Source organism: Danio rerio, chromosome 24 (assembly GCF_049306965.1).
Source record: "Danio rerio strain Tuebingen ecotype United States chromosome 24, GRCz12tu, whole genome shotgun sequence".
Lineage (NCBI taxonomy): Eukaryota > Metazoa > Chordata > Actinopteri > Cypriniformes > Danionidae > Danio > Danio rerio.
In genome coordinates this window covers 38,702,342-38,726,156 of record NC_133199.1, presented here as the reverse complement: position 1 = coordinate 38,726,156, position 23,815 = coordinate 38,702,342, and the positions used below count along the sequence as shown (strand labels likewise).

At 34.5% G+C, this 23,815-nt stretch overlaps 1 protein-coding gene across 2 annotated transcripts in view; it reads right to left on the bottom strand.

Moving 5' to 3' along the window:
• Positions 1 to 8,180: 8,180 nt before the first annotated feature.
• Positions 8,181 to 23,815, bottom strand: part of rb1cc1 (RB1-inducible coiled-coil 1) — a 35,637-nt gene continuing 20,002 nt past the window's right edge. For both annotated transcript variants that reach the window (XM_073941001.1, XM_009302198.4), the window contains exons 15-23: positions 21,129 to 21,306; positions 18,971 to 19,079; positions 16,119 to 16,404; positions 13,514 to 13,568; positions 13,347 to 13,394; positions 11,443 to 11,501; positions 11,241 to 11,368; positions 9,514 to 9,584; positions 8,181 to 9,126 (exon numbers count right to left, since the gene is read on the bottom strand). In XM_073941001.1, the coding sequence (XP_073797102.1) occupies positions 9,049 to 9,126; positions 9,514 to 9,584; positions 11,241 to 11,368; positions 11,443 to 11,501; positions 13,347 to 13,394; positions 13,514 to 13,568; positions 16,119 to 16,404; positions 18,971 to 19,079; positions 21,129 to 21,306 (1,012 nt within the window). In that variant the 3' untranslated portion in view covers positions 8,181 to 9,048. The remainder of the gene's footprint in view (positions 9,127 to 9,513; positions 9,585 to 11,240; positions 11,369 to 11,442; positions 11,502 to 13,346; positions 13,395 to 13,513; positions 13,569 to 16,118; positions 16,405 to 18,970; positions 19,080 to 21,128; positions 21,307 to 23,815) is intronic.

The following is a 23,815-nucleotide window of genomic DNA, read 5'->3' as shown; positions in this document are numbered from 1 at the left end:
ACCTGAATGTAACTCCAAACCATGATTTTTCCATCACCAAACTTGACTGATTTCTATGAGAATCCTGGGTCCATACGGGTTCCAGTAGGTCTTCCGCAGTATCTGTAATGATTGGGATGCTGTTCAACAGATGATTCATAGGAAAAATCTTCTGCCACTTTTCCAACTGATCAACTAGAAGTCAAGTTATTATTTGTTGCTCTTTTCAGGTTAAAAATACCGTTAACTAGCAGCGTGGTGGCACAGTGGGTAGTGCTGTCGCCTCACAGCAAGAAGGTAGCTGGTTCGAGCCTCGGCTGGGTCAGTTGGCATTTCTGTGTGGAGTTTGCACGTTCTCCCCGTGTTGGCGTGGGTTTCCTCCAGGTGGTCCGGTTTCCCTCACAGTCCAAAAACATGTGCTATAGGTGCTATAGGTGAATTTAATAAACTAAATTGGCCGTATGTGTATGAGCGTGAATGAGAGTATATGGGTGTTTCCCAGTACTGGGTTGCAGCTGGAAGGGCATCCGCTGCGTAAAACATATCCTGGATAAGTTGGTGGTTCATTTTATATTATGATCATTTAAAAAATACAGCATAATGAATAACCCTCCACTTTTTGTGTACTTTTTATACAAATAAAAGTCCAGGAAAAATGTCTAACATGAATAGAAGACTTCTGATTGTAATACTGTGTTAGTAAATATTAAAACCAACACCCAAAAATTAAAACTGTCTTCGTTTCCTCAACCTTTAGTTGTTCAAAAACCTGTTAAGCCCAAAAAAAGATATGCTGAAGAATCTATAGTAGGAAAAAAAATAATATGGATTGCTACAGGTGTCCTGAAATATTTCTTTTGAGTTCAACAGAAAAAACAGGTTTGGAAAAGGTAAAGGATGAGTAAACGAAGGACAGCGGGGACCAAAGTAACATGAGACGAAAGTAACAAAGCGATATTCTCGAAGACCTGACAACATTTGATTTCCAGGCTATAACAGCACATTCAGCATGCAACCCTTGATGGAGCTGCCAATTATCAGCTGATTTTAAGAACGTGTCGCGCGGTTAGATCCGAATTACTGTTTTAAGTTCAAAAATTAAATTATTGTAGCGGTTCTTTTTTTTGCATAAAAAACAAGTTGTGTTTTTCTTTTCATGCATCACAGTAATGGTCAATCTACAGGTTATTTAATGCAATAACACATCCTTAAGTTTGAAATGTCTAAGTTTATCAGTATAAAAGTATATCAGATTTAAATGGTAAGAGTTCCTGTGGTAACCCTGTTATTTGTGTCCCACTGCTAATAGCCATGGCTTATTTTTCACATCTACATTAGAGTTTTCAGTGTTTTGATTCATATGTTATATGAAACTAATGCATACTGTCAATAATAATAAAAAAATATTCAAAAATTGTAAATAAATTTTACGTTTGGCATTGTTGGATTGCTTCTGAAACATTTGATGGAGCTGAAACTTAAAATTAAAATGCTGTTTAATATTGTTTGCAAAAACAAAGGACAACATATGTTTGAAATTAACATTAAGAAGGTCATAGTCAGATATATTTAAAATACTAAGATTGAGCCAGTAAGTCTAGCAAATATTGTTGTGTTACTTTCGTCCATGCTAATGGGGTCAAAAGTAAACAACCTTTGTTTAAGCGTTGTGCACTGTTCCAATTGACTACTCTTTTATTATGTTAGGGACGAAATCATCCACTGAATAAAATTGCTGTAAAAATGCATCAGATAAATATTGTTTTTAATTTTTAATTTTTTTTTTTTTGCAAAAATCGGTTAATCAACATCAGTCCTGATTAAAATTATGAAATTATAGGATTTTAACTCTTTAATTGCCAAGTTCACAAATGATGGCACTGATTTGTTAAAAAAACACACACAAAATGCTGTATTTTCAATATAAATATTATATATATAAAAAAATATATATATAATATATATATATATATATATATATATATATATATATATATATATATATATATATATATTTATATATATATATATATATATATATATATATATATATATATATATATATTTTTTTTTTTACCTTTTATCACAGTCTTGGACATGTAAATGATTAGTAACAACATTGGCTTTGATGCATTGTTAGATTGTCATTTTTTCTCCCTTATTTACTGTTGGTGTCTGTTTTTGCCCCTATAACTTCCATCATAACCACATTTGATGGTGCATAAATACACAGTCTTTGTTTGTATTTACTCCTTGTAGTTCTGAGAACTAAGATGCATATTTTGATTTTCTCAGACCCCTCAAGGGAAGTGCGTAAAGGTCACTCTCACCCACTCAGACACGCACTTTAAGAGATGTTTCAAATTTCAGAAGGACCATGATCAGTCTTTGACGAGACTAAATCATCACATACACAATCATTCTATTATCCAATCAGCTCAAGAGCAAACCCGTATTAATAATCAAACACGTCATACCTTCGTTTTCATCGTCCCTCCACCACCCCAACTCCACACTATTAAACCAGATACCTATTTAAATCTGAGAGGGGAGTGTACTGGAGCCGGGCTAGACACTGCGCTCAGACCCTATCTCTCTTCATCCTGATAAGGGGAATAACGCGAGTTAGGGTGTCTTCTCGAGTTCAGAGCCCTCTCCTTGGACAGCACGTTAAATACGCATATTCTATTCAGTCAAATATCTGTGAGTGTGAACTCGTGAATTTGCTGCTATACTCCATAAAAAATCCAGAAACTAAGCTTTTTTAGCACTGGCCTATCTAAAGGCAGAATGGTGCCAATGATGATCGACAGTAAAATTGACAAATCTTACCTCTTCCCAACAGGGAAAACCAGCAACAATCAAAAATGCATGATTATATGATGTCATGGTTTTGTAATGAAAAATGTGGTTATATTAGAAGTCAATGTGGCAAAAACGGTCACCAACAATAAATTAGGGAGAAAAAAGGAAAATGAATCAAAAGCAATGCATCAAAGGTAAAGTTGTTCCACATGTTCAAGACTTTAATAAAAAAATGTACAAATCCAGCCAACAACTATTTTTTTTTATGAAAATACGTAATTTTGTGTGTGTTTTTCACCAAAAGATTTAAAATCGTGTCATTTTCTACACAATTTAGTAGTTTTGATCAGGACTGAGATGGATTATTTATGCCAAAAAATAAAAATAAAAAATGATCTGATGCATTTTTACAGCAGTTTAAGTCAGTGGATGTTTTCATCCCGAACATAACAAAAGGGCAGTAAATTTGCCCTGAGTGTGTTGTTAGCTTTTTTTTCTCAAAATATGTGTCAAAATAAGGTGTCACGAAAAATCATTCTGCTAGCTGAAACACAGAAATGTTATGGCCAAATTAAGACTCAAAATAAACAGTACATAGGAGTTAAAGTGAAGTTATATTGGAGCTATATTATTTTCTTATATTAATTAATATTAAAATTAATAATTATATATTGTAGTGTATTTAGGGTTTGTTTAAGTGGGTTTATATATATATATATATATATATATATATATATATATATATATATATATATATATATATATATATATATATATATATATATATATATATATATATATATATATATATATATATATAAACAAACAATTTACACTTGTACTTAGCATAAAAATAAAGGGGAAAAAAGTATTATGTTTAGAAATGTGTTGAAGAAATCTTCTCTCCGTTAAACAGAAATTGGGGGAAAATATAAACAGGGCGCCTAATAATTCAGGGGGGCTGGTAATTCTGACTTCAACTGTAGATGCAATGTAACTTAAACTCAACAAACTGCATTAAAGGGACCATCAAAATAAAATGATACCAAAGCATTATCTTTTAAAATGAGTTTTTTTTTTAATGAAAAATATTACTATCATCCTCTCTCTCCCCTGCTAACAGAATTTCCATATTTGTGTGAAATATTCCCTTAACTAAGATTTAGCTTTTTAAAAATACCACTCTGATGACAAATAAAAGTGAGAAAAATCTCCTGACAAAAAAAAGAAAAAAATCAAAAGGCAAAAATATCATCAATGGCAAATCAATTCAACACACGATCGTCCTTTCTTTCTTTTCTTTTTTTTTTGGTTGTGGTGAATCAAGCAGCGTTTGGAAGGATGTCACACCAGCGCGAGCTCTAGCGATGGGTGAGTCCCGGCTCCACAGTAGGGGGCTGTAAACATTTACACTGAGAGCCTGTCCGTTCCACATGCTTCTCCTTCACCAGCAACCTCAGCATCTCGCGTTTAGTCATTCAGGCCTGTCCCGAGATACTACGAATCACACCATCAATTTATGAGAACGCCATCCAAATGTGACAGCCGACTTATGCTAAACGGAGCAAATAAAGCAAAACATTGCCGAAACACCCCTAGGCCCACATGGTACCGAAGGCTCGGCGGAGAGCTGCTATGCTCCCTGCTGTGAACTGGGAAAGTGATGTTGGTGCGCCGTGCTCCTCCAAGAGGGTAATACCGTTCCCGGGCCCCGTCGAAGCCCTAGCTTTTTGAAGTCTGTTGCGTGTAGGAGTGTGCCAGCGTTAGCACACGACACTAGCTAATGCCCCTACAAAAGCCAAGGACCGAACCGAATAGAAAAAAACACACTCACGACATATCTAAGTTGGGAATAATTCCCCTCAGAAAGCCATACCTCGCTCACCGTCGCCTTCGCTATAGCAGGTTTAAATTTAGCCAGTTACGCAAGCGATAGACAATAGCAATAAAATGGATCCCATTAATTCCTGACATGTATGGGCTTGTTTTCTATTCATTAGTTCAGTTGACACAATAGAGGCGTAATTCTTTTAAAATCTTCCGTTCTGCTCGGTTGGAAGTGTTGCCAGTGACTCAAGAGCATCAATAGGCGATGATTGCAAAACTTATGTAAACAAGTACTTACAATCATAGCGGTTCGCCGCATTTGCATAGAGGAGAAACAGAATTAGGGGCATATTTTTGGGTTTAAAATCTCCCAACTGGAAAAATACAAACCTTTCAGAGGATGATTTACAGTCAAACAGGTCTTTAAAATCACATGAAACTTGCGAGTGCTCGATTAAACAGTTCTGGTTAAAATGCATTACACATATCTGATAATAGATGATTGGATTTATTAATATTTTTTTTCAGGTAAGAGGTTGCAAACAATTTACAGTTGAAGTCAGAATTATTAGCCCCCTTTGAACTTTTTTTTTTTTTTTTTTTTTTAAATATTTCCCAAATGATGTTCAACAGAGTAAGAAAAATTTCACAGTATGTCTGATAATATTTTTTCTTCTGGAGAAAGTCTTGTTTGTTTTATTTCAGGTAGAATAAAAACAGTATAATTTTTTTTTAAAACACAATTTTAAGGAAAAAATTATTAGCCCTTTTAAGCAATTTTTTTTGATAGTCTACAGAACAAACCATCATTATAAAATAACTTGCCTAATTACCATAACCTGCCTAGTTAACCTAATTAACCTAGTAAAGCCTTTAAATGTCACTTTAAGCTGTATAGAAGTGTCTTGAAAAATATCTAGTCAAATATTATGTACTGTCATCATGGCAAAGATAAAATAAATCAGTTATTAGATATAAGTTATTTAAACTATTGTTTAGAACCGTGTTGACAAAAATCTCTCCGTTAAACAGAAATTGGTAAAAAAAATAATAATAAACAGGGGGGCTAATAACACTTCAACTGTATGTGGGCTGAATTGAAACAAACTAATTAAATGAAGTAATGTTCAACTAAATTAGTTTGTTAGCATTCAGCCCATATAAAGTGTTTGCAACCACTTACCTTAGAAAAAAAATCGTAAATACAATGGACCATTTGTCAGTGTATAGCTATATAAAAATAAACAAAGAGATCGATTGAATAGGTTTAGTTCCTTGAGATTTTCTGGATTTATTAGGTTTAAGTTAATATATACTGCTCAATAAATAAAGGGAACACTTGGAGTTAAATTGTGTTATTTACGAGTTCTCTTGGTTTTTATTTGTTTTGTTTTTAGCAGTATATATAGCATATATTAGTTTAATAAAGGTCTGACAACATTTCTTCTAGGTTTGTTCTTCCAGAAAATGACATGTTCAGGCCTGTAGCCAGCTTATTGAAAGGGGTGGTTCTAGTTTCTGAAAAAGGGGAACTATTTTTTTGCAGTTATTCGCCTCACATGAAGTCTAAATACTGCATTTTAGAGACATTTTAAGCATTAAACTTTGCTGGATTAGCTTTTCGGATGGTGATTATAACCACACTTTTTGATGTACTAAAAATATTTCCAACAATTTTGTCAAAGTGCTTACTGCACCATTTCATTGTGAAGTATTTATTAACAAATTAGCATTTAAACTGTAAATTACAGTTTTATAAATGTTATGGAGTGTCACAGCGGTGCAGTGTGTAGCACGATCGCCTCACAACAAGAAGGTCACTGGTTCAAGCCCTGGCTGGGCCAGTTGGCATTACTGTGTGGAGTTTAAATGTTCTCCTCGTGTTAGCGTGGGGTTCCTCCGGGTGCTCCGGTTTCCCCTACAGTCCAAACACATGCATTGTAGGTGAACTGAATAAGCTAAATTGACTGTAGCGTGTGTGTGAATGCAAAAGTGTATGGGTGTTTCCGCTGCGTGAAACACATGCTGGATAAGTTGGCAGTTCATTCCGCTGTGGCGACCCCTGATGAATAAAGGGACTAAGCCAAAAAGAAAATGAATAAATAAATTTTATAATTAGCATTTTAAATGAAATAAATAAATATGAACAAAACTTCTATTTAAATACAAATTTATTATCATCAATCATAAAAAAGAAAGGAATCTGGTAAAACTTGTTTTAAACAAAAACTGTGTAGCCTATAGGCAAATAAAAAACTGGCCATCTCATTCAACTCTCCTCAGTCAGAACTTGGAAACTTGAATATTTAAAAATGTAATTTGTATTAAAGTCTTCTTCTATTGGTTATTTTCACAATTTATGTTAGCATAGCAGTGAAAAAGGGGACGAACGAGCATATGTAAAAGCTAAATTCTGGACTTGTCAGTGAGGGGAAGAATCTTTCGAACTACCTGAACTCCCCCTTGCTACAAGACTGCAGTTTGAGTAAAAAAAAAACAGCAAAGCTAAATCATCGAGATTGAAAACAACTTATTTCTTCAATTTTTTAAATTTTTACATTTTTAAAAAACACTGATTATTGTGTTGTCCAAAAAAAGTATTTTGTTATTTTTATGCATTTCATGCTCAATATTACATTTTTCATTAAATTAGTAGCTTAGAAAATAAAATAAAATGACAAAGTAAAATAATAAAAAATAACATTAATAAAAATTTAATTTTATTAAACAACTGTGAATTACATATCCAAAGAATGAATTTTCAAGTGCTCTTTTTTCCCCATACCTACATATACACTATTTATACCATATATAATGCAAATGAGATGGGCGACACAGTGGCTCAGTGGTCAGCAATGTCACCTCACAGCAACATGCGGTATAGGTGAATTGAAAAAACGAAATTGGCCGTAGTGCATTTGTGTGAATAAGTGTGTATGGGTGTTTCCCAGTACTGGGTTGCAGCTGATGAATAAAGGAACTAAGCCGAAGGAAAATGAATGAATGATGCAAATAAGCCCTTTTTAATCAGTTTACTAAAGATAGCAACACTAACACCCAACGACAGAAGCCGACCAAAGTCTAAAAAGATGAGCAAATTTGTTTAACAACATGTTTATGATTTAATTAGAGGCATAATTCTTTTAAAAATCTTCATTTTGCAATAGGCGGTGATTGGAAAAACTTGCAAGTACTTGAAAACAAGCACTTGCAATCATAGCTGTTTGGCTCATTTGCATAGAAAAACCGAAACGGGGGGCATATTTTAGAGTTTAAAGTACAGGAAAGATAATGTTTAAGAGCAAATATACTCACAAAACTATTTTCATTATGCAAAAACCCTTCGCATCGTCTTCAAGCATCAAATCCAAAGCCTTTATTGTACTTTGATTCAACAAAAAAAAAAGCTTAAAGATACATATATCTTATCAGCAAAAGCTATCCCAAATTAAAATAAGCTATCCCAAATTAAAATAAGAAAATGCCACTCAATTTAACAAAATAAGGTCATTTACTTCTCAACGTGGCCCAAAACGAACTCTGCGAAAAGGCAAACCACTCCAAAGGAGTTTGGGATCAAACCTTTATTGTTTTGAAAACTCTAAATTCTTTTACAATACAGTAATTTTTTGTTACTGGTGTGATCTGATGGATAATATACAATGTCGCTGTTAAATTCAATAAAGACACACATTCACAAACATGAAATATTACTTTCTATATTTCAACATCCTACAACAGGGAAGATATGTGCGACTTTTCTTCAGACGCTTGTTTTCCGACAGCACAAACGCCTCCCTTTTTGAATCATCAAAGCATCGTCTTTTTTTTTTCTCTCCCCCGAAAGTGCATCTGAAGGATTGCGAGGCCGTCCAAAATGTACGTCATAATAAACAGGCGGGTCGTACTGTGCTGCGAGTTAACAAGCAGCAGGTTTTTTTTTTTGTCGTTTTTTTGTTTGTTGTTTTTTTAACCGATACCTCCGACTACAACGCATACCCGGACAAGTAAATAAAAAGAAAATATTATCTATACGCATGCCGTGACCATTCCTCTGGCAACATTTACAATACATTAATATTTTCATAGCCTTCTGAAGTAAGTAAGCTCGACTGTGATAGTGTTTGACCATAATATTATTATTAATTATGAACTAATATGTAACATCCAAATGCATTGTTGTTCATTGTACAGACTTGTTGCGACGGCGTCAAAACCGTCCATAAAGTTAGAATCATTTGGTCCACATTTACAAATCCTCTGCATATATATATATATATATTTATATATATAAAAAACAAGATAAAATGGTTTGCAACCAAGCCAAAAAAAAAAGAAGGGGAAAAATGGTTTTGACTTCGTAGGATGAGCGCGCTTGCTTAAAAAAAGCCATAAAAACATATGGAGCTCATTACAATGTGATCGATTTGTACACAATTACACCTTCTTGTTCCATGGCACGGCCTTTACTCTGTAGAATTTGGTGCCGAGAGGAACTTTGAAGCGGTTTTGGGCCTGGAGACAGATAATAACAAATAGACATGTTTAAAATATATCATTAGAATAAATGACATAATTGAATGTAAGTGCCTGCAGCAGTGATTAATAGCTGATTACCATTATATTTATGTCATTTAACATGCAGGATTAATTCCACATGCACTCTCTCGTGTGCCTAAATACAGTGTTGCGAATATCCGCAAATGTTTGCATCTTTTATTTTTGCGTCTTTGAATGTGAATCAAATATAGAGCAGAAATGCAAGGAAAAATATCTGGTATTATTTCATTGAAAGATGTCGCTGTTAGAGTGCGTTAATGGTTTTCTAGAAAAAAGGCGGGAAAATTATTTAGCCAAATGAAATCAAAACACACATTTGCATGAATAAGAGAATACCGCTACCTTTTTGGCTTGGCAATATTCCTTCTCCATGACTTTTCCCAGAACCCACGGCCGTCTTGTTGCTCCTGTCGCTAGAAAAAGAAAAAAGAAAAAGGGGGAAAAAAAGAAAGAGTGAGTAATATTTGACTAAAATAAAAAAGGTGTGAGGTAAAAGACAACTACAAAATACTTAAAGTATAATGCTTTCTGTTTTTGATAGCATATATATCAAACACAAATTTAGCTGAAATATTTACAGAAAAACAGTAAATTCGAAAAATGTATTAATAAATAAATACAAATAATATGTAGGAATCATTTAAATAGGCAAATATGTACTTATAAAAGTCACTGAAACAAATAAGGCTCATATAAATACATCATATTTTAAATAACTGCTCCAAAATGGAACTAAATCTGTACTAATGTGTGCGTGTGTGAAACTGAATTGTACTCAGATTAAATATATTCACTAAATCTGTACTAATGTTGTGTGCATGTGACTGAATTGTTCTACATAATGCAATATTTTCACTAAATAAATCTGTACTAATATTTTGAGTGAGTGAGTGAAACAAATTGTACTCCAATGGAATATATTCACTAAATCTGTACTAATGTGTGTGTGTGTGTGTGTGTGTGTGTGTGTGTGTGTGTGTGTGTGTGTGTGTGTGTGTGAATTGTACTGCATACCGGTATATATTCACTAAATCTGGACTAACGTTGTGTGTATGTGTTAAACTGAATTTTACTATATAATGTAATATATTCACTGAATCAGTACTACTGGTTTTGTTTGTGTGTGTGTTTGTGTGTGTGTGTGTGTGTGTGTTTGTGACACTGAATTGTACAATATAATGGAATATATTACATACTCTTGTTATATGTGTGTGTGTGTGTGTGTGTGAAACTGAATTGTATAATACTTTCACTAAATCTATAGTATTGTGTTTGTGTGTGTGTGTGTCTCAGACTGAATTGTACTGCATAATGGTATATATTCACTAAATCTGGACTAACATTGTTTTTATGTGTGTTAAACTGAATTGTACCACATAATGTAATATATCTACTGAGTCTGTATTACTGTTTGTGTGTTTGTGTGCGTGTTGAACTGAATTGTACTATATAATGGAATGTATGTGTGTGTGTGTGTGCGCACGCGTGCTTGCGCACGCATGTGTGTATGTGTGTGTGTGTGTGTATGTGTGTGTGAAACTGAATTGTACTCCATAATGTAATATATTAAATGTATACTATTGTTGTGTGTGTGTGTGTGTTTGAAACTGAATTGTACTCCATAATGTAATATATTAAATGTATACTATTGTTGTGTGTGTGTGTGTGTGTGTGTGTGTTTGAAACTGAATTGTACTCTAAAATGGAATATATTCACTAAATATATACTAATGTTGTGTGTGTATGTGTGTGCGTGTGTGTGTGTGTGTGTGTAAAAAATGAATTGTACACCACAATGGAATATATTCACTAAATCCTTACTATAGGTGTGTGTGTGTGTGTGTGTGTGTGTGTGTGTGAGTGTGTGTGTAACTGAATTGTACTCAAATGAAATATATACACTAAATCGAAACTATTGTTAAATCTATACTATTGTTACTATTGTACTAAATCTACTAGTGTGTGTTTATGTATGAAACAGAATTCTACTCCAATAATGGAATATTTTCACTAAATCTGTATTGTTGCGTGTGTGTGTGTGTGCATGCGGGCGTGTGTGTAAAACTGACCTGGTTTGAGGTCCAGTGCAGTGAGAGACTCCGAATGCAGGAAATAAAGGGTGGGACCAACAGTGAAGAGAACATAATTATCATGCCTCTCGTCCAGGATGATGAGCACCAAGTCGCCCACCTGAAAACTACAAAAAGCAGAGGTGTTCAGAACAAAAATCAGCAGTTCACACCATTAACGCTAATATCTAATAATACTTACTCTCGAATGGCGATTTTCTCCGAGTGCCGTGATGAAACGGATGACATACTCTGTGACATCTGTAAAAATAACAATGAGATTACAGTTATGTTCAGTAGGAAATACGGTTGCGTGCATTCTGCAGTTATCACAGCATCAAAATGCATGTACTATATTCTCTTCAGTTGATAAATCTCACATGTGCTTCTGCCAGTGCATGGAGGAAAGAGTTTGTATTTGAAAACAAATGTATGTGTGCCATCTAGTGGTGAGGAGTAGATCAACACATTATTGGTAAATACACATAATAAGGGCTTAAAAAGGCATAATAAATGACTATATTTAATATCTGTCCCACACACATACATTGAGATTTTTTAAACGTGTGCTTGATTTAAGGCTTGTTAGTAAATGAGCTGATATTCAGTCAGGATTTGATTACACATGCATTTTTCAGCGCTTGTTTTGCAGGGTAAATGCATCTTGTGAATCTGCCCTGAGCAGTCAGGACGCTAAACAGTGGGTTACACATCTCCTAAGATACGTCTCGTGGCCAACGATTGCAATTTTCCTAAAGAGATTAAACCTATTTGCTGAAATAGTCCCAAGGGGAGATGTAATTAAATTATATCAAAGAGTCTCGTGTGTTAATTAACTGCTGATAATGTGCATGTTTTTACTCCCAGAACACAATGTAATGTATATGAACTGTACAGAAATAGCAGGAAATGTGCAGCGTTTTGCTTTAAGGAAAGATATAAATCCAGTATATTTAGCTTATTGGTAGATATTTATTTTACTGCGTCAGTCATTGACCTGCATCAATCAAATCTGTATTTTTTAATCATCACTAATTACTGCTTTTAATTAACTGTTCAAGTGGCCAATTATAAACGGAGATCAAGCAGCAAGGACACTAATCCAGAAAATAATCAATTTAAATTAAATTCAATGATGTTTTCAAACAATTTGCACATTCATTCATTCATTCATTTCCTTGTCGGCTTAGTCCCTTTATTATTCTAGGGTCGCCACAGCGGAATGAACCGCCAACTTATTCAGCAAGTTTTTACGCAGAAGATGCCCTTCCAGCCACAACCCATCTCTGGGAAACATCCACACACACACTCATACACTACGGACAATTCAGCCTACCCAATTCACCTGTATTGCATGTCTTTGGACTGTGGGGGAAACCAGAGCACCCTGAGGAAACCCACGCGAAGGCAGGGAGAACATGCAAACACCAACTGAGGCGAGGTTCGAACCAGCGACCCAGCGACCTTCTTGCAGTGAGGCGACAGCACTACCTACTTCGCCACTGCTTCGCCCCTTGCATATTCATTCTTCAGCTTAGTCCCTTATTAATCAGGTTGCCAGAGTGGAATGAACCGCCAACTATTCCAGCATATGTTTTACGCAGCGGATGCCCTTCCAGCTGTAACCCAGTACTGGGAAACACCCATAAACACTCACATTCACAAACACTACGGATAATTTAGTTTGTTCAATAACCGCATGTCTTTGGACTCTGGGGGAAACCAGAGCACCCGGAGGAAACCCACGCAGACACGGGGAGAACATGCAAAATCAACATAGTAATGTCAACTGGCCCAGGCGGGACTCGAACCAGCGCCCTCCTTATAAATTGAATTACAAAAATTCTGGGTTCCATACAATCGATTTGAGTTGGGAGAACATGAAGGAATTATGTTTAATTATTATTTTTTACAAATTTAAGTGGAATGAACATAAAACAATTTGCCATAAAACAAATAAAACAAGTTTTCCAAAAAAACAAACAAAAAAAAAACAGGAATTGTATTGTTTCAGCTAAATTTAAATAATTAGTTTAAACAAACAGCAAACGTCATTTTTTGAGTGAAGCGCACACACTCGCATGCAACTAATGTTAATATATTTACCAATCTTTGACTGAGTCTTTTGTTCTCTTCCTCCTTCATATGCAAGGTCTGAAACACAATAATAGTTGCATATAACAGGATATGTTAAAGAAATTAAATGATTAAAAACTCATAATGAAAGTCATAATGAAGCACTGCATATTTATTACAAAGAAAAGTGAAATTACCCTTTCCAAAATCAGTATGCGCTGCTTCTCTTCAGAAAGCATAGAGTTGTCACTGCTAAAATATACAAAATAAATGTCACAAAGTGCAAAGATTTGTAACTCCTCATCAACTACTACAGAGTAGGATGCTTTATTGATAAGACCTTCACTACCTGACAAATGTCTTGTCGCCCATCTTAGTTTTAGAAACAATGAACAATACCTTGACTTCTAGTTGATTTGGCATCAGAAGTGGCTTATATGAAAGGCAAATACCTCCAGATTACGTTTATTTTACCTAAATAAAATAAGATCATGTCTTGATTTTTAATTTATTTAATTAGGACAGCAAAGTCTGACTTTGCTTGGACAAAAGTCTTGTCCCTTCCCAGAAATAATGTACTGTACAGAATATAAAGTAATGAGGCATTGGAAAAAGAATGAATATTGTGTTTGACTCCCATAAGCTTGGAGGACTGCATCCATACATCTCTGCAATGACTCAAATAACTCATTAATAGTCATCTGGAATGACAAACAAAGCGCTCTTGCAGGACTCCCAGAGTTCATCAAGATTTTTTTGATTAATCTTCAATGCCTCCTCCATCTTACCCCCAGACATGCTCAATAATGTTCATTTCTGGTGACTGGGCTGGCCAATCCTGGAGCACCTTGACCTTCTTTGCTTTCAGGAGCTTTGATGTGGAGGCTGAAGTATGAGAAGGAGCGCTATCCTGCTGAAGAATTTGCCCTCTCCTGTGGGTTGTAATGTAATGGGCAGCACAAATGTCTTAATATGTCAAGCTGTTAATGTTGCCATCCCCTCTGCAGATCTCTCGCACACCCCCATACTGAAGTAACCCAAACCTAGATTTTTCCTTCACCAAACTTGACTGATTTCTGCGAGAATCGTGGGTCCATGTGGGTTCCAATAGGTCTTGTGCACAATCTGCAGTATTTGTGATGATTGGGATGCAGTTCAACAGATGATTCATCAGAAAAATCGACCTTCTGCCACTTTTCCACATGATCAACTAGAAGTCAAGTAATTATTTGTTGCTTTTACAACTAAGATCAACAACTAGACTTTTGTCAAGTAGTGTAAAAGAGTATGTGTTTTTCATGAAAGGAAACATTCCTCACCTAAAGCAATGACTGGACTCACATCTCTCCTCTTCTATCTGATCTACACTGCTTTCCTGTCTCGAATACATTCAGCTGCTTTAAAAGACAAGGTCTACAAAACAAGGTTGATTCTCCTAACTTTATAAATTAATATAACTATCAAATTAATATAATTATCAAATATTTTTTAATAATTATGGATGAATTATCAGGCTCCGTTCTGTTGTTCCAACATATACAGTTATGTAATTATTCATACCCCTGGTAAATAATGACTCAAAGTTTTGGTTCAAATGTAAATAAAAGTTGAGAAATATTTATTTTTCTCCAGACAGACACCTCTTTTACATTTTTCTTTTTGTGTTTTGGCAGAAGTCGATGTCATTTGCGGTAAAAAAAACAAACAAACAAAAAACTTGCTGTTTGAATAAAAGTAACTGTCATAATTTGTGGTATGAATAAATATTTAAATTTAATAACAAACTATTTTAAGATTAAGATGCATTTATATGTTAAATTATTTTTTAATATCAATAAAATTGTTTAATATTTTAATAATTATACATTAGAATATGTTTTTTCAAATATGCCTATACAGAGATCCATCTACCTAGTAGTACCCATGTATAAATTTAGATTTATGACAAAAAAAATCATAGAAATCACTACATTAGAGTAAAAACGCCAAACTATAAAATGCATGAGTAATAATAATAATTATTATTGTTAAATTATTCATAATAATGATGAAAATGCTTGATTTACCATAATAAACATCTTTTTCTATTTATAATTTGTATATTTTTGCCTACAATTAAGTTTAAAACCTGCAAACTAAAACCTCATTCTGTTGTAAAGCAAATACAGTTGAAGTCAAAATTAATAGCCGTCCTACAAATTTTCACAGTAATTCCTTTAATATTTTTTCTTCTGAAGAAAGTCTTATTTTTTTTAGGTTGGCTGGAATAAAAGCTTTAGTTTTTGTTTTCAAAAAATGTTTAAAAGTCCATTGTAAGGTCAATATTCTAGCACCCTAAGAAATAAAAATTTAATGAACTGTCATCGTGACAAAGGCAAAAGAAATCAGAGCTCATGGTATTAACAAACCACTAACTAACAATACTAGCTAAATACACTACTAATTAGCCAGTTACTAATAATTAGCAAGGTGGAAGCTGTGTTTAGGTTTTGGGTAGGATTAGAGATGCAGGACATACTTTAAAACTATGAATGAACAGTCTTAATAATAGACCGGTAATAAGCCAGTAGCATGAATCGTGACCAAAACTAAAGTGTTACCATTCCTACCATCTCCTTCAGCTTATTCAGCTCTTACTAGTATAAAATCAATCACTTCTTAACAACTAACTCAGCATGCTGTAGAAACTCGGACAGCTTAAGAAATGTTTGGTGTTATTCAGGCTTTATTATTTTATTATATTTAATAAATATATCTAATTATTTTAGCGGTGTGATGAATATTTGACCCGCAGACGCTTACTGCACTGTCATCATGCTGGCCTCCACTGCAGACTCCACCCTCTCCTCATCTCTGAACGCAGCCATGGATATCAGTCTCTCTGGGTCAGGGAAGGATGGAGAGAGAGCGTCCACTTGTGCAGGACCGCAAGCGCCGTGAGCCTCCGCCACCACAGGGACGATGGGATTGGGTGGAAAGAAGGACGAAGAGACGAGGACGGTGCTTCTCAGACGGTTGAGTTCCTCCTCCAGCTGCTTCTTCTCCTGGAGGATAGAGGCACGGTCCTCTGAGAGTGTTTCAATCAGGCCTGCAAGGAAACATCAAATAAATATATGAAATATTATTGGACACATTTTACAATAAGGTTTTAATAGTTAATGTCAGTTAACCCTTGTGTATGGACAAATTTCACAAGACTTTTGCTGTGCATTCACACCGAAGGCAGCGAGAGCCTCAAAGTAGTTCTCTCTGGCCCCCCTGGCGGCAACTCTGCCTTAACTGCTTCGCTCAAAATTCGCGAAATTGATCTCATATCTCAACACAATCTCACGGCAATTCGTAACTATTTAATTTAGTGGCTAATTCGTATGAATTCGTACGATCTAATTCGTACAATTTAGTACGATTTGCTTATCCCCCAATGATGGTTGGGGTTAGGGGTGGGGTCAGGTGCCACGCCTCCTTTTTAAAATTGTACCATTTCGTACGACTGAACTCGTACGAATTCGTACGAATTAGCCACTAAACTGGCAAAACGTAAAATACTTACGTTTTCTCGTGAGATCAGGCTGCATATTTAAAGGGGCTGTTGCAGCATATCAGCAAATCAGTTACATTCCCAGATAAAACATGCTTTCTAGCTTGAAAACTCTGCACACTTTTTAATCAAATTCATTTAATAATGGAAGATCAGGTTGTTATGTAGAGTGTCTTAGCTCCACTTATCCATTATGTGTCCATATTTCTGAACTGTTCTGAAGCAGCAGTACTGTTTTGTATTGTCGTTATAGTTAGCACGAGATTCCTGCAGTTTTTGTTTTTTTTTTATCTATCATACATTAATAAATAACATTACTGCACATCAGTAACTTGCCAGTAACCTGTAAGAAAACATTGGAAATAATTGGAAATCTGGCAACCGCAATAATCAAACCCTTGGGAACAATTGTGGTTGGAACCAAAGTTCACAGGACTATGTTCTCTGGAATCCTCTCGAATGATAGACTTCTACATCCAATTAGTTTGCCGTTGAACTGTCATAGCGCATATAGTTGACTTGATTTCCTTGACCTCCACACCAACGAATACGCTCCTTGCTGATGGCTCCTATTGAAAATGAATGACTTCCGGTTACTTTGACACTCTCGCCGCTTTCGGTGTGAACGCAGTTATGCCGTAACTTTCAAACCCTTGAAAGTTTTTAATATTTATATTTGTAAAAAAACTTGTTACAAAAAAAACCCAAATTACCGCTTATGTGAGGTGTTTGTAATGAAGAGTGTATGGGGGCAGGACAGTAAACTTGACATCGCTGTCTTCTTGCTGTCGTTATCCATCTAAAAAAAATTTTTTTTCCTCTAACTGAAAAACAGCCATTAGCATTTAGCGATCGAGCTCAAGCGCATCAAATGTAGAGCGTCTTGAAAGGGGCGGAGCATGTCAGATACTAGAGAGAATTTGATCAGTTATGATTTGATGACAAACTGAAGTATGAGGTGACATGAATAAGAGCATTGCTTCATTCAGGCATAAGTGACAAACAACAAGCTTTACATGTTTATATCAGGTTTATATCGCCTAAACTTGAATTTTGTCACTGTTTTGGTGTGCACTAGATTATAGATATCCTAGAAACTAACAATACTGATAATGACATCTAAAAAAAACTTTAGTTTAATTTCATGGGACCTTAAAACTATTTTTTTCTGCAAATCAACCTCAGTCCTGATCAAAAATTCTAAACTTGTTTTTAAAAATGCAGAACTTTGACTCTTTAAACATCAATTTCTGAACATTGCTGATTTTGGTGGAAAAAAGCACACCAAATTACATATTTTCAATATAAAAGATAATTGTGGACTGATATACAGTCTAAAGACATGCGGTGCATGTAAACTGGATGAACTAAATTGGCCATAGTGTATAAGTGTATGTGTGAGTGTGTATAGGTGTTTCCCAGTACTGGGTTGCAGCTGGAAGGACAACTGCTGTGTAAAACATATACTGGATAAGTTGGTGGTTCATTCCACTGTGGCAACCCCTGATAAAAAAGGGACTAAGCCGAAGGAAAATTAAGGAAGGTTTTTTTTAATGTTTTTGTCCCAATTACTTCCATTATAATGACCATTTCTAGATTTAATACGGAGTTATATGGTGCATAAGCATAACATTTTAAAAGCATGTTCCCAAAATAAATGTCAAAATAATATGTCACCAAAAATCTGTTTTCTGAAGCACAGAGAAGTATGTGGCCAAATTCAGACTCAACAGCACCCCATAGTGGATGGAAATTCCCCAACATAACATTAGGGTTAACAACATGAATTTATAATGAACAGCATTTATTAATAATCATTGTTCAACATTTGCTAATGCATTATTCAAATCCAAAGTCATGCTTGTTATTATTAGTTAATGCACTATGACATGAACTACTGTGTCAATGAATGACTATTTTCTTTAACTACTATAAACAGAGATGATTATATACTGTAATAAATGTACTGTTGATGGTTTGTTCATGTTAGTAAATACATGAAATAATACAATCTGATTGTAAAGCGTTACCAAATTATCTTTATTGTTTGCACCGACTATTTCAGGGTTAGTTTGCTGAAAATCGTCTGAAATAATTGATATAAGATGTTGTTTACCTTTATCTTTCTCTTGCTGCTGCATCACGTTTTTCAGCTTCTCTGTGAGATCACTGATGATTTGTTCTTTCTTTAGTTTCTCCCGAGTCAGAACGGTATTGAAGTTTGTCTAGAAGTGAAAAACATGACACATGGTAAAATGACAACTTTTAAGAGTACATTTATAAAATATTATGTACAAAATATATTATTTTATATAGTTTAAATATAGTTATGTTTTTTTCTCAACATAACAAATTTTTTAATCCGTTATTTTCTGCTCATGATGAGGATGTTAGATTATGATCATGTTTTAAAAATCTGAATCCTTTTACAGTAGCTTTTCTTAGTCACATGGCCTTTTGCCATATCTAAAAGTAAAAAATAACGATAAACAATTATAAACAGTTATGATTTTTCTTTTATTATTCAGGTTTATTTTTTTCTTAAACATTGGTTTGGGTTTTAGGCTTATTTAGGCCCCAATTTTTATTTATTTTTATTTATATTTATGATAACAGTAAATAATATTTTACTTATTTTTTCAAGACACTACTGTACAGTTTAAAGTGACATTTAAAGGCTTAACTAGGTAAATAAGGTGATCTAGGCAGGTTAGGGTAATTAGACAAGTTATTGTATAGCAATGGTTTGTTCTGTAGACTATAGAAAAAAAAAATAGCTTAAAGGGGCTAATAATTTTGTCCCAAAATTGGTTTTAAAAAAAATTTAAAACTGCTTTTATTGTAGCCGAAATAAAACAAATAACACTTTCTCCACAAGAAAATATATTATCAGACATACTGTGAAAAATTCCTTGCAATGTTAAACATCATTTGTTAAATATTAAAAAAAGAAAAAAATCAAAAGGGGGCTAATAATTCTGACTTTAACTGTATGTATGTATGTATGTATATATATATATATATATATATATATATATTTTTTTTTTTTTTTTTTTTTTTTTTTACAAAGTACTACTACTCTCAGGATGGAAATTTAAAAACATTCTTTAATGATAATAAAAAAAATTATTCATTTTAAAAAAGAGATCTGGATCTCCACTTGCACTGTAAGATAAATATATAATATAATGTGATTCTTTACACAAAACCAAAAAAGAACAACAACAAAAAAACATTCAGCGAGTAATATAAAAAAACTTTTTAAAAATCCTGCAAAATATGTTGATAAATCAATTTGTCAGAACTGCACATTGTACCAAAATCAAAAACTATGAGGCAAGCTTTCATCATTTATGCCATGATATTTGGTTTCTCAGAACATTAAAGGGCACCTATGATGAAAATTATCTTTGTAAGCTGTTGTGTGTAGATATAGTGTGTCTACTGTCATATTGGAGTAATAGAAACACAAAAAGTCTCTTTTTTAATTTCCTGACGTTAAAATAGGATCCAAATCCCTCCCATTTTGAGGCTGACCACAACATGATGCAGGAGTGCGGCTTCCCCACCCACCAAATTGATTGACACGTGCCATGTCTCTATAATAACATGTATATAGTCCACAGAACATTTTTTGCAACAAAAAAAAAAAAACTAGGATTAAAACATGTTGCAACACTCTGTGACCATCTGCACATCAATAATAAATTTGACAAGTTTAAAAGGTTTTAAAACAGAGCATGTTTATAATAGAGTAAAATCACTTTTGTAATTCTTAACTGCTATGATCACCATGGCAGCATGGTGTCAGGAAATGTGCATATGTGTCTTTGTGTACTGCAAATGGCATTTGTGTGTGACTTATCATTGCAGAAAGGCTTGGAAAAACTCCACCACAAATACATCAAATAAACTTACTTAGTATTTTTGACTAATTAGTTGTATTTGAGCTTCATTCGTGTCTGCCTCTGTCACTGACTGCTGTTTATCTGACATAATGCAAAAGAAGCGCGGGAGCGGTGGGCAGGGAGAACCAGCTCATTAGGATTTAAAAACACAGGCTACAAAAACAGCTACATAGTCCTCAGACACCAAAACGGGTTCTATAATTCTATAATAAATAATCTGATGGGTATTTTGAGATTAAACTTTACAGACACATTCTAGAGACTAAAGTCCTATCTTACATCGTGTGAAATGGGTAAAATAGGTGCTTTTTGAATGGAATGAAAACAAAAAACAATCCTGTAATTAGACTTTTCTTTAATACTAACCTGCTGCTCAGCAATTAGTGAGGTCTTCAGGTTCTGCATCTCCTCATTCTTTGTGCGCTCCAGGAGCTCTAGTTTGGCCAAGAGTGATGCCCTCTCTTCAGTCCACTGGCCACTGTCCAGTGATACTGCAGTTTCAGCCTGAACACCGGCCTCTGTCTGCTCAGCAGAAGATGCCACTCTGAAACACAGAAACACATGTGAGAATAGACCCCACAGATATAAGAGATGAACCTGCTTTCCTCAACCAGTACTCCAGATCATGCTTTTTTAAAAAGAATAAATAAAAACAAATTAAAAACAGCAGCTTATGTACTGACACTAGGAGGAATCTAAATAAATGAAGTAAATATAATACATTTCTAGAGTTTCAAACCTTCATGGTTTGCTTCTTGCAGGGTTTATAAACATACAGTCTTTATTATTAGCCTAAATCATCAAACACTGGGACTATTTCTAAAGCATTTCTTACTGGTAAAACAGAATAAATAAATAAATAAATATTCAGAAACCTCCAATTTAGCGGGATTGGCGTAAGACTTGAGCACAAATCTGTTTTCTGTTTTTAATTAATCCCCATTTTACTGGCGCATGTAACAGGGTTATCACGTTGCTTGCTAATTTCGACTTAAGAAATGTTTTAATGAAACGGTTTACAGTTTTTGTTGGTTCTTTTTGATGCGCTAATTATTCACACGAGTGAAAGAAATCAGAAACTGTAAATGAATGCATGTGTATTCTGCATTTAATTAACTCCAGAGTTTGAGGTAGAAGCTTTCATCTGAGTGGATTATAGCAGTGCTGTTTCAGTGTCATTTCATTTGACCTTGGAAGAAGCTTGAGTTGGGAGCTTTATTTTAGAAGCAAATCAACTAGAAAGAAAATAATCAAAAGAACCAACACATTTTTAAGCAAAACGTGAATACCTGATTCCACATAAATGTGCAACACTGCTTTTGCATAACTCCTTTTTAAACATTAATATTTCATTTTACTTGAGCAGCAAATCAGCATATTAGAATGATTTCTGAAGGACCGTGTCCGTGTGGCACTGGAGTAACGATGCTGAAAATGAAACTGCGACAAAAGAAAAAGTTTACACGGTTATGCTGTTTTTTGAGTGTAAATGTCTTTGCACACTGAAGTTTAAAATTTTATAAGAGTTTTTTTTTTATTATTCATATGCGAAAAAGTCATCACGTAAACGAACATTGCACACTGAGTCTGATGCGTATTAATTATTCCATTACAAAAAAAAAACTAAATATTTCGGAGTCAGTTCAAGCAGTGATACTTTGTTCTTCTCTCCTCAAAGTAGAAAAAGGAATATGCTACATATTGTGTTCATCCAATACTGCATAAGAGGAAGGAAAGTTCAGCTCATTATCAAAGAGCTCCACTATGCACGAAATGCAAAATTCATTTTAGCAAATTAGTTAAATTTTGATGCATTGCTTGTGATAGTTCACACATTCACGTAAGTAAACAAATCTTGAACAGACACTGGCAGTACCATAGAATTATAACAGATTTTGGCCGTGTTTATGTGATGCTTTCGATTATAATGTCTATGGGTAGTACGTCAAATGTATGGACAAACACACATACACACACAGAAACATACCAAGCTGCTGCAGGAGAGAGTCAGTCACTGAATCCAGCATATAAGGGTTCTTAACTGTCCGGAGCATTCTGTCTTATTATATGCACTGTGTTTGTCAAAGTTATCAGTAGCTTAAATGACGGCATTCTGTGTTCAGCTTTTTGCTCGTATGGTGGCTCTAAAAAGTCAAAACACCTCAAGTTGGCACCAATAGCCTAGTGGTTAGTGCGTCGACACAAAGCACCAAGGTGCTCACAGCGACCCGAGTTCGATTCCCTGCTCGAGGTCCTTTGCCGATCCTTCCCCTATCTCTGCTCCCCACACTTTCCTGTCTGTAAAATATCCATTGTCCTATGACAATAAAGGTGAAAACCCCGAAAAAATAATTATAAAAAAAAAAACACCTCTATATCACTATATCAGATGCAAAGACACACATGGTTCAATTTTTTTATGATGGACGAAAATTTTAAAGGCAGTGTGTCAATACAATTTACAAAACGTGAGGTTGAATTTATTTTTTACCATGCAAAAATTATGGACAAAAATTTTGGAATCAGTGTGCTTTATTCTTAAGCCTGCAAAAGTAAAGTGTAAATTCAAATCAATGTAATTCTGGATCTTTTAAATACAATCCTCATTCTTGTTTTGTTTTAAAGTAGATACTTTAAAGTTTCTTGCACAGATGTCTGTGGTATAAAAAGTTAAATAACTAAAAGAGTGAAACCTGTTAAAATTTAGTATATTAAAAGTAGAGAGTAGTGGGTTTCCTCCGGGTGCTCCGGTTTCAACCGCAGTCCAAAGACATGCGCTATAGGTGAATTGGGTATGCTAAATTGTCCGTAGTGTATGAGTTTGAATGGGAGTGTATGGATGTTTCCCAGTGATGGGTTGCAGCTGGAAGGACATCCGGTGCGTAAAACATATGCTGGATAAGTTGGTGGTTTATTCCGCTGTGGCGACCCCAGATTAATAAAGGGAATAAGCCGAAAAGAAAATGAATGAATGAAAAAGCAATAAAAAACACACACATATACAGTTGAGGTCAGAATTATTAGCCCCCCTGAATTATTTTTCTTGGTCTCAC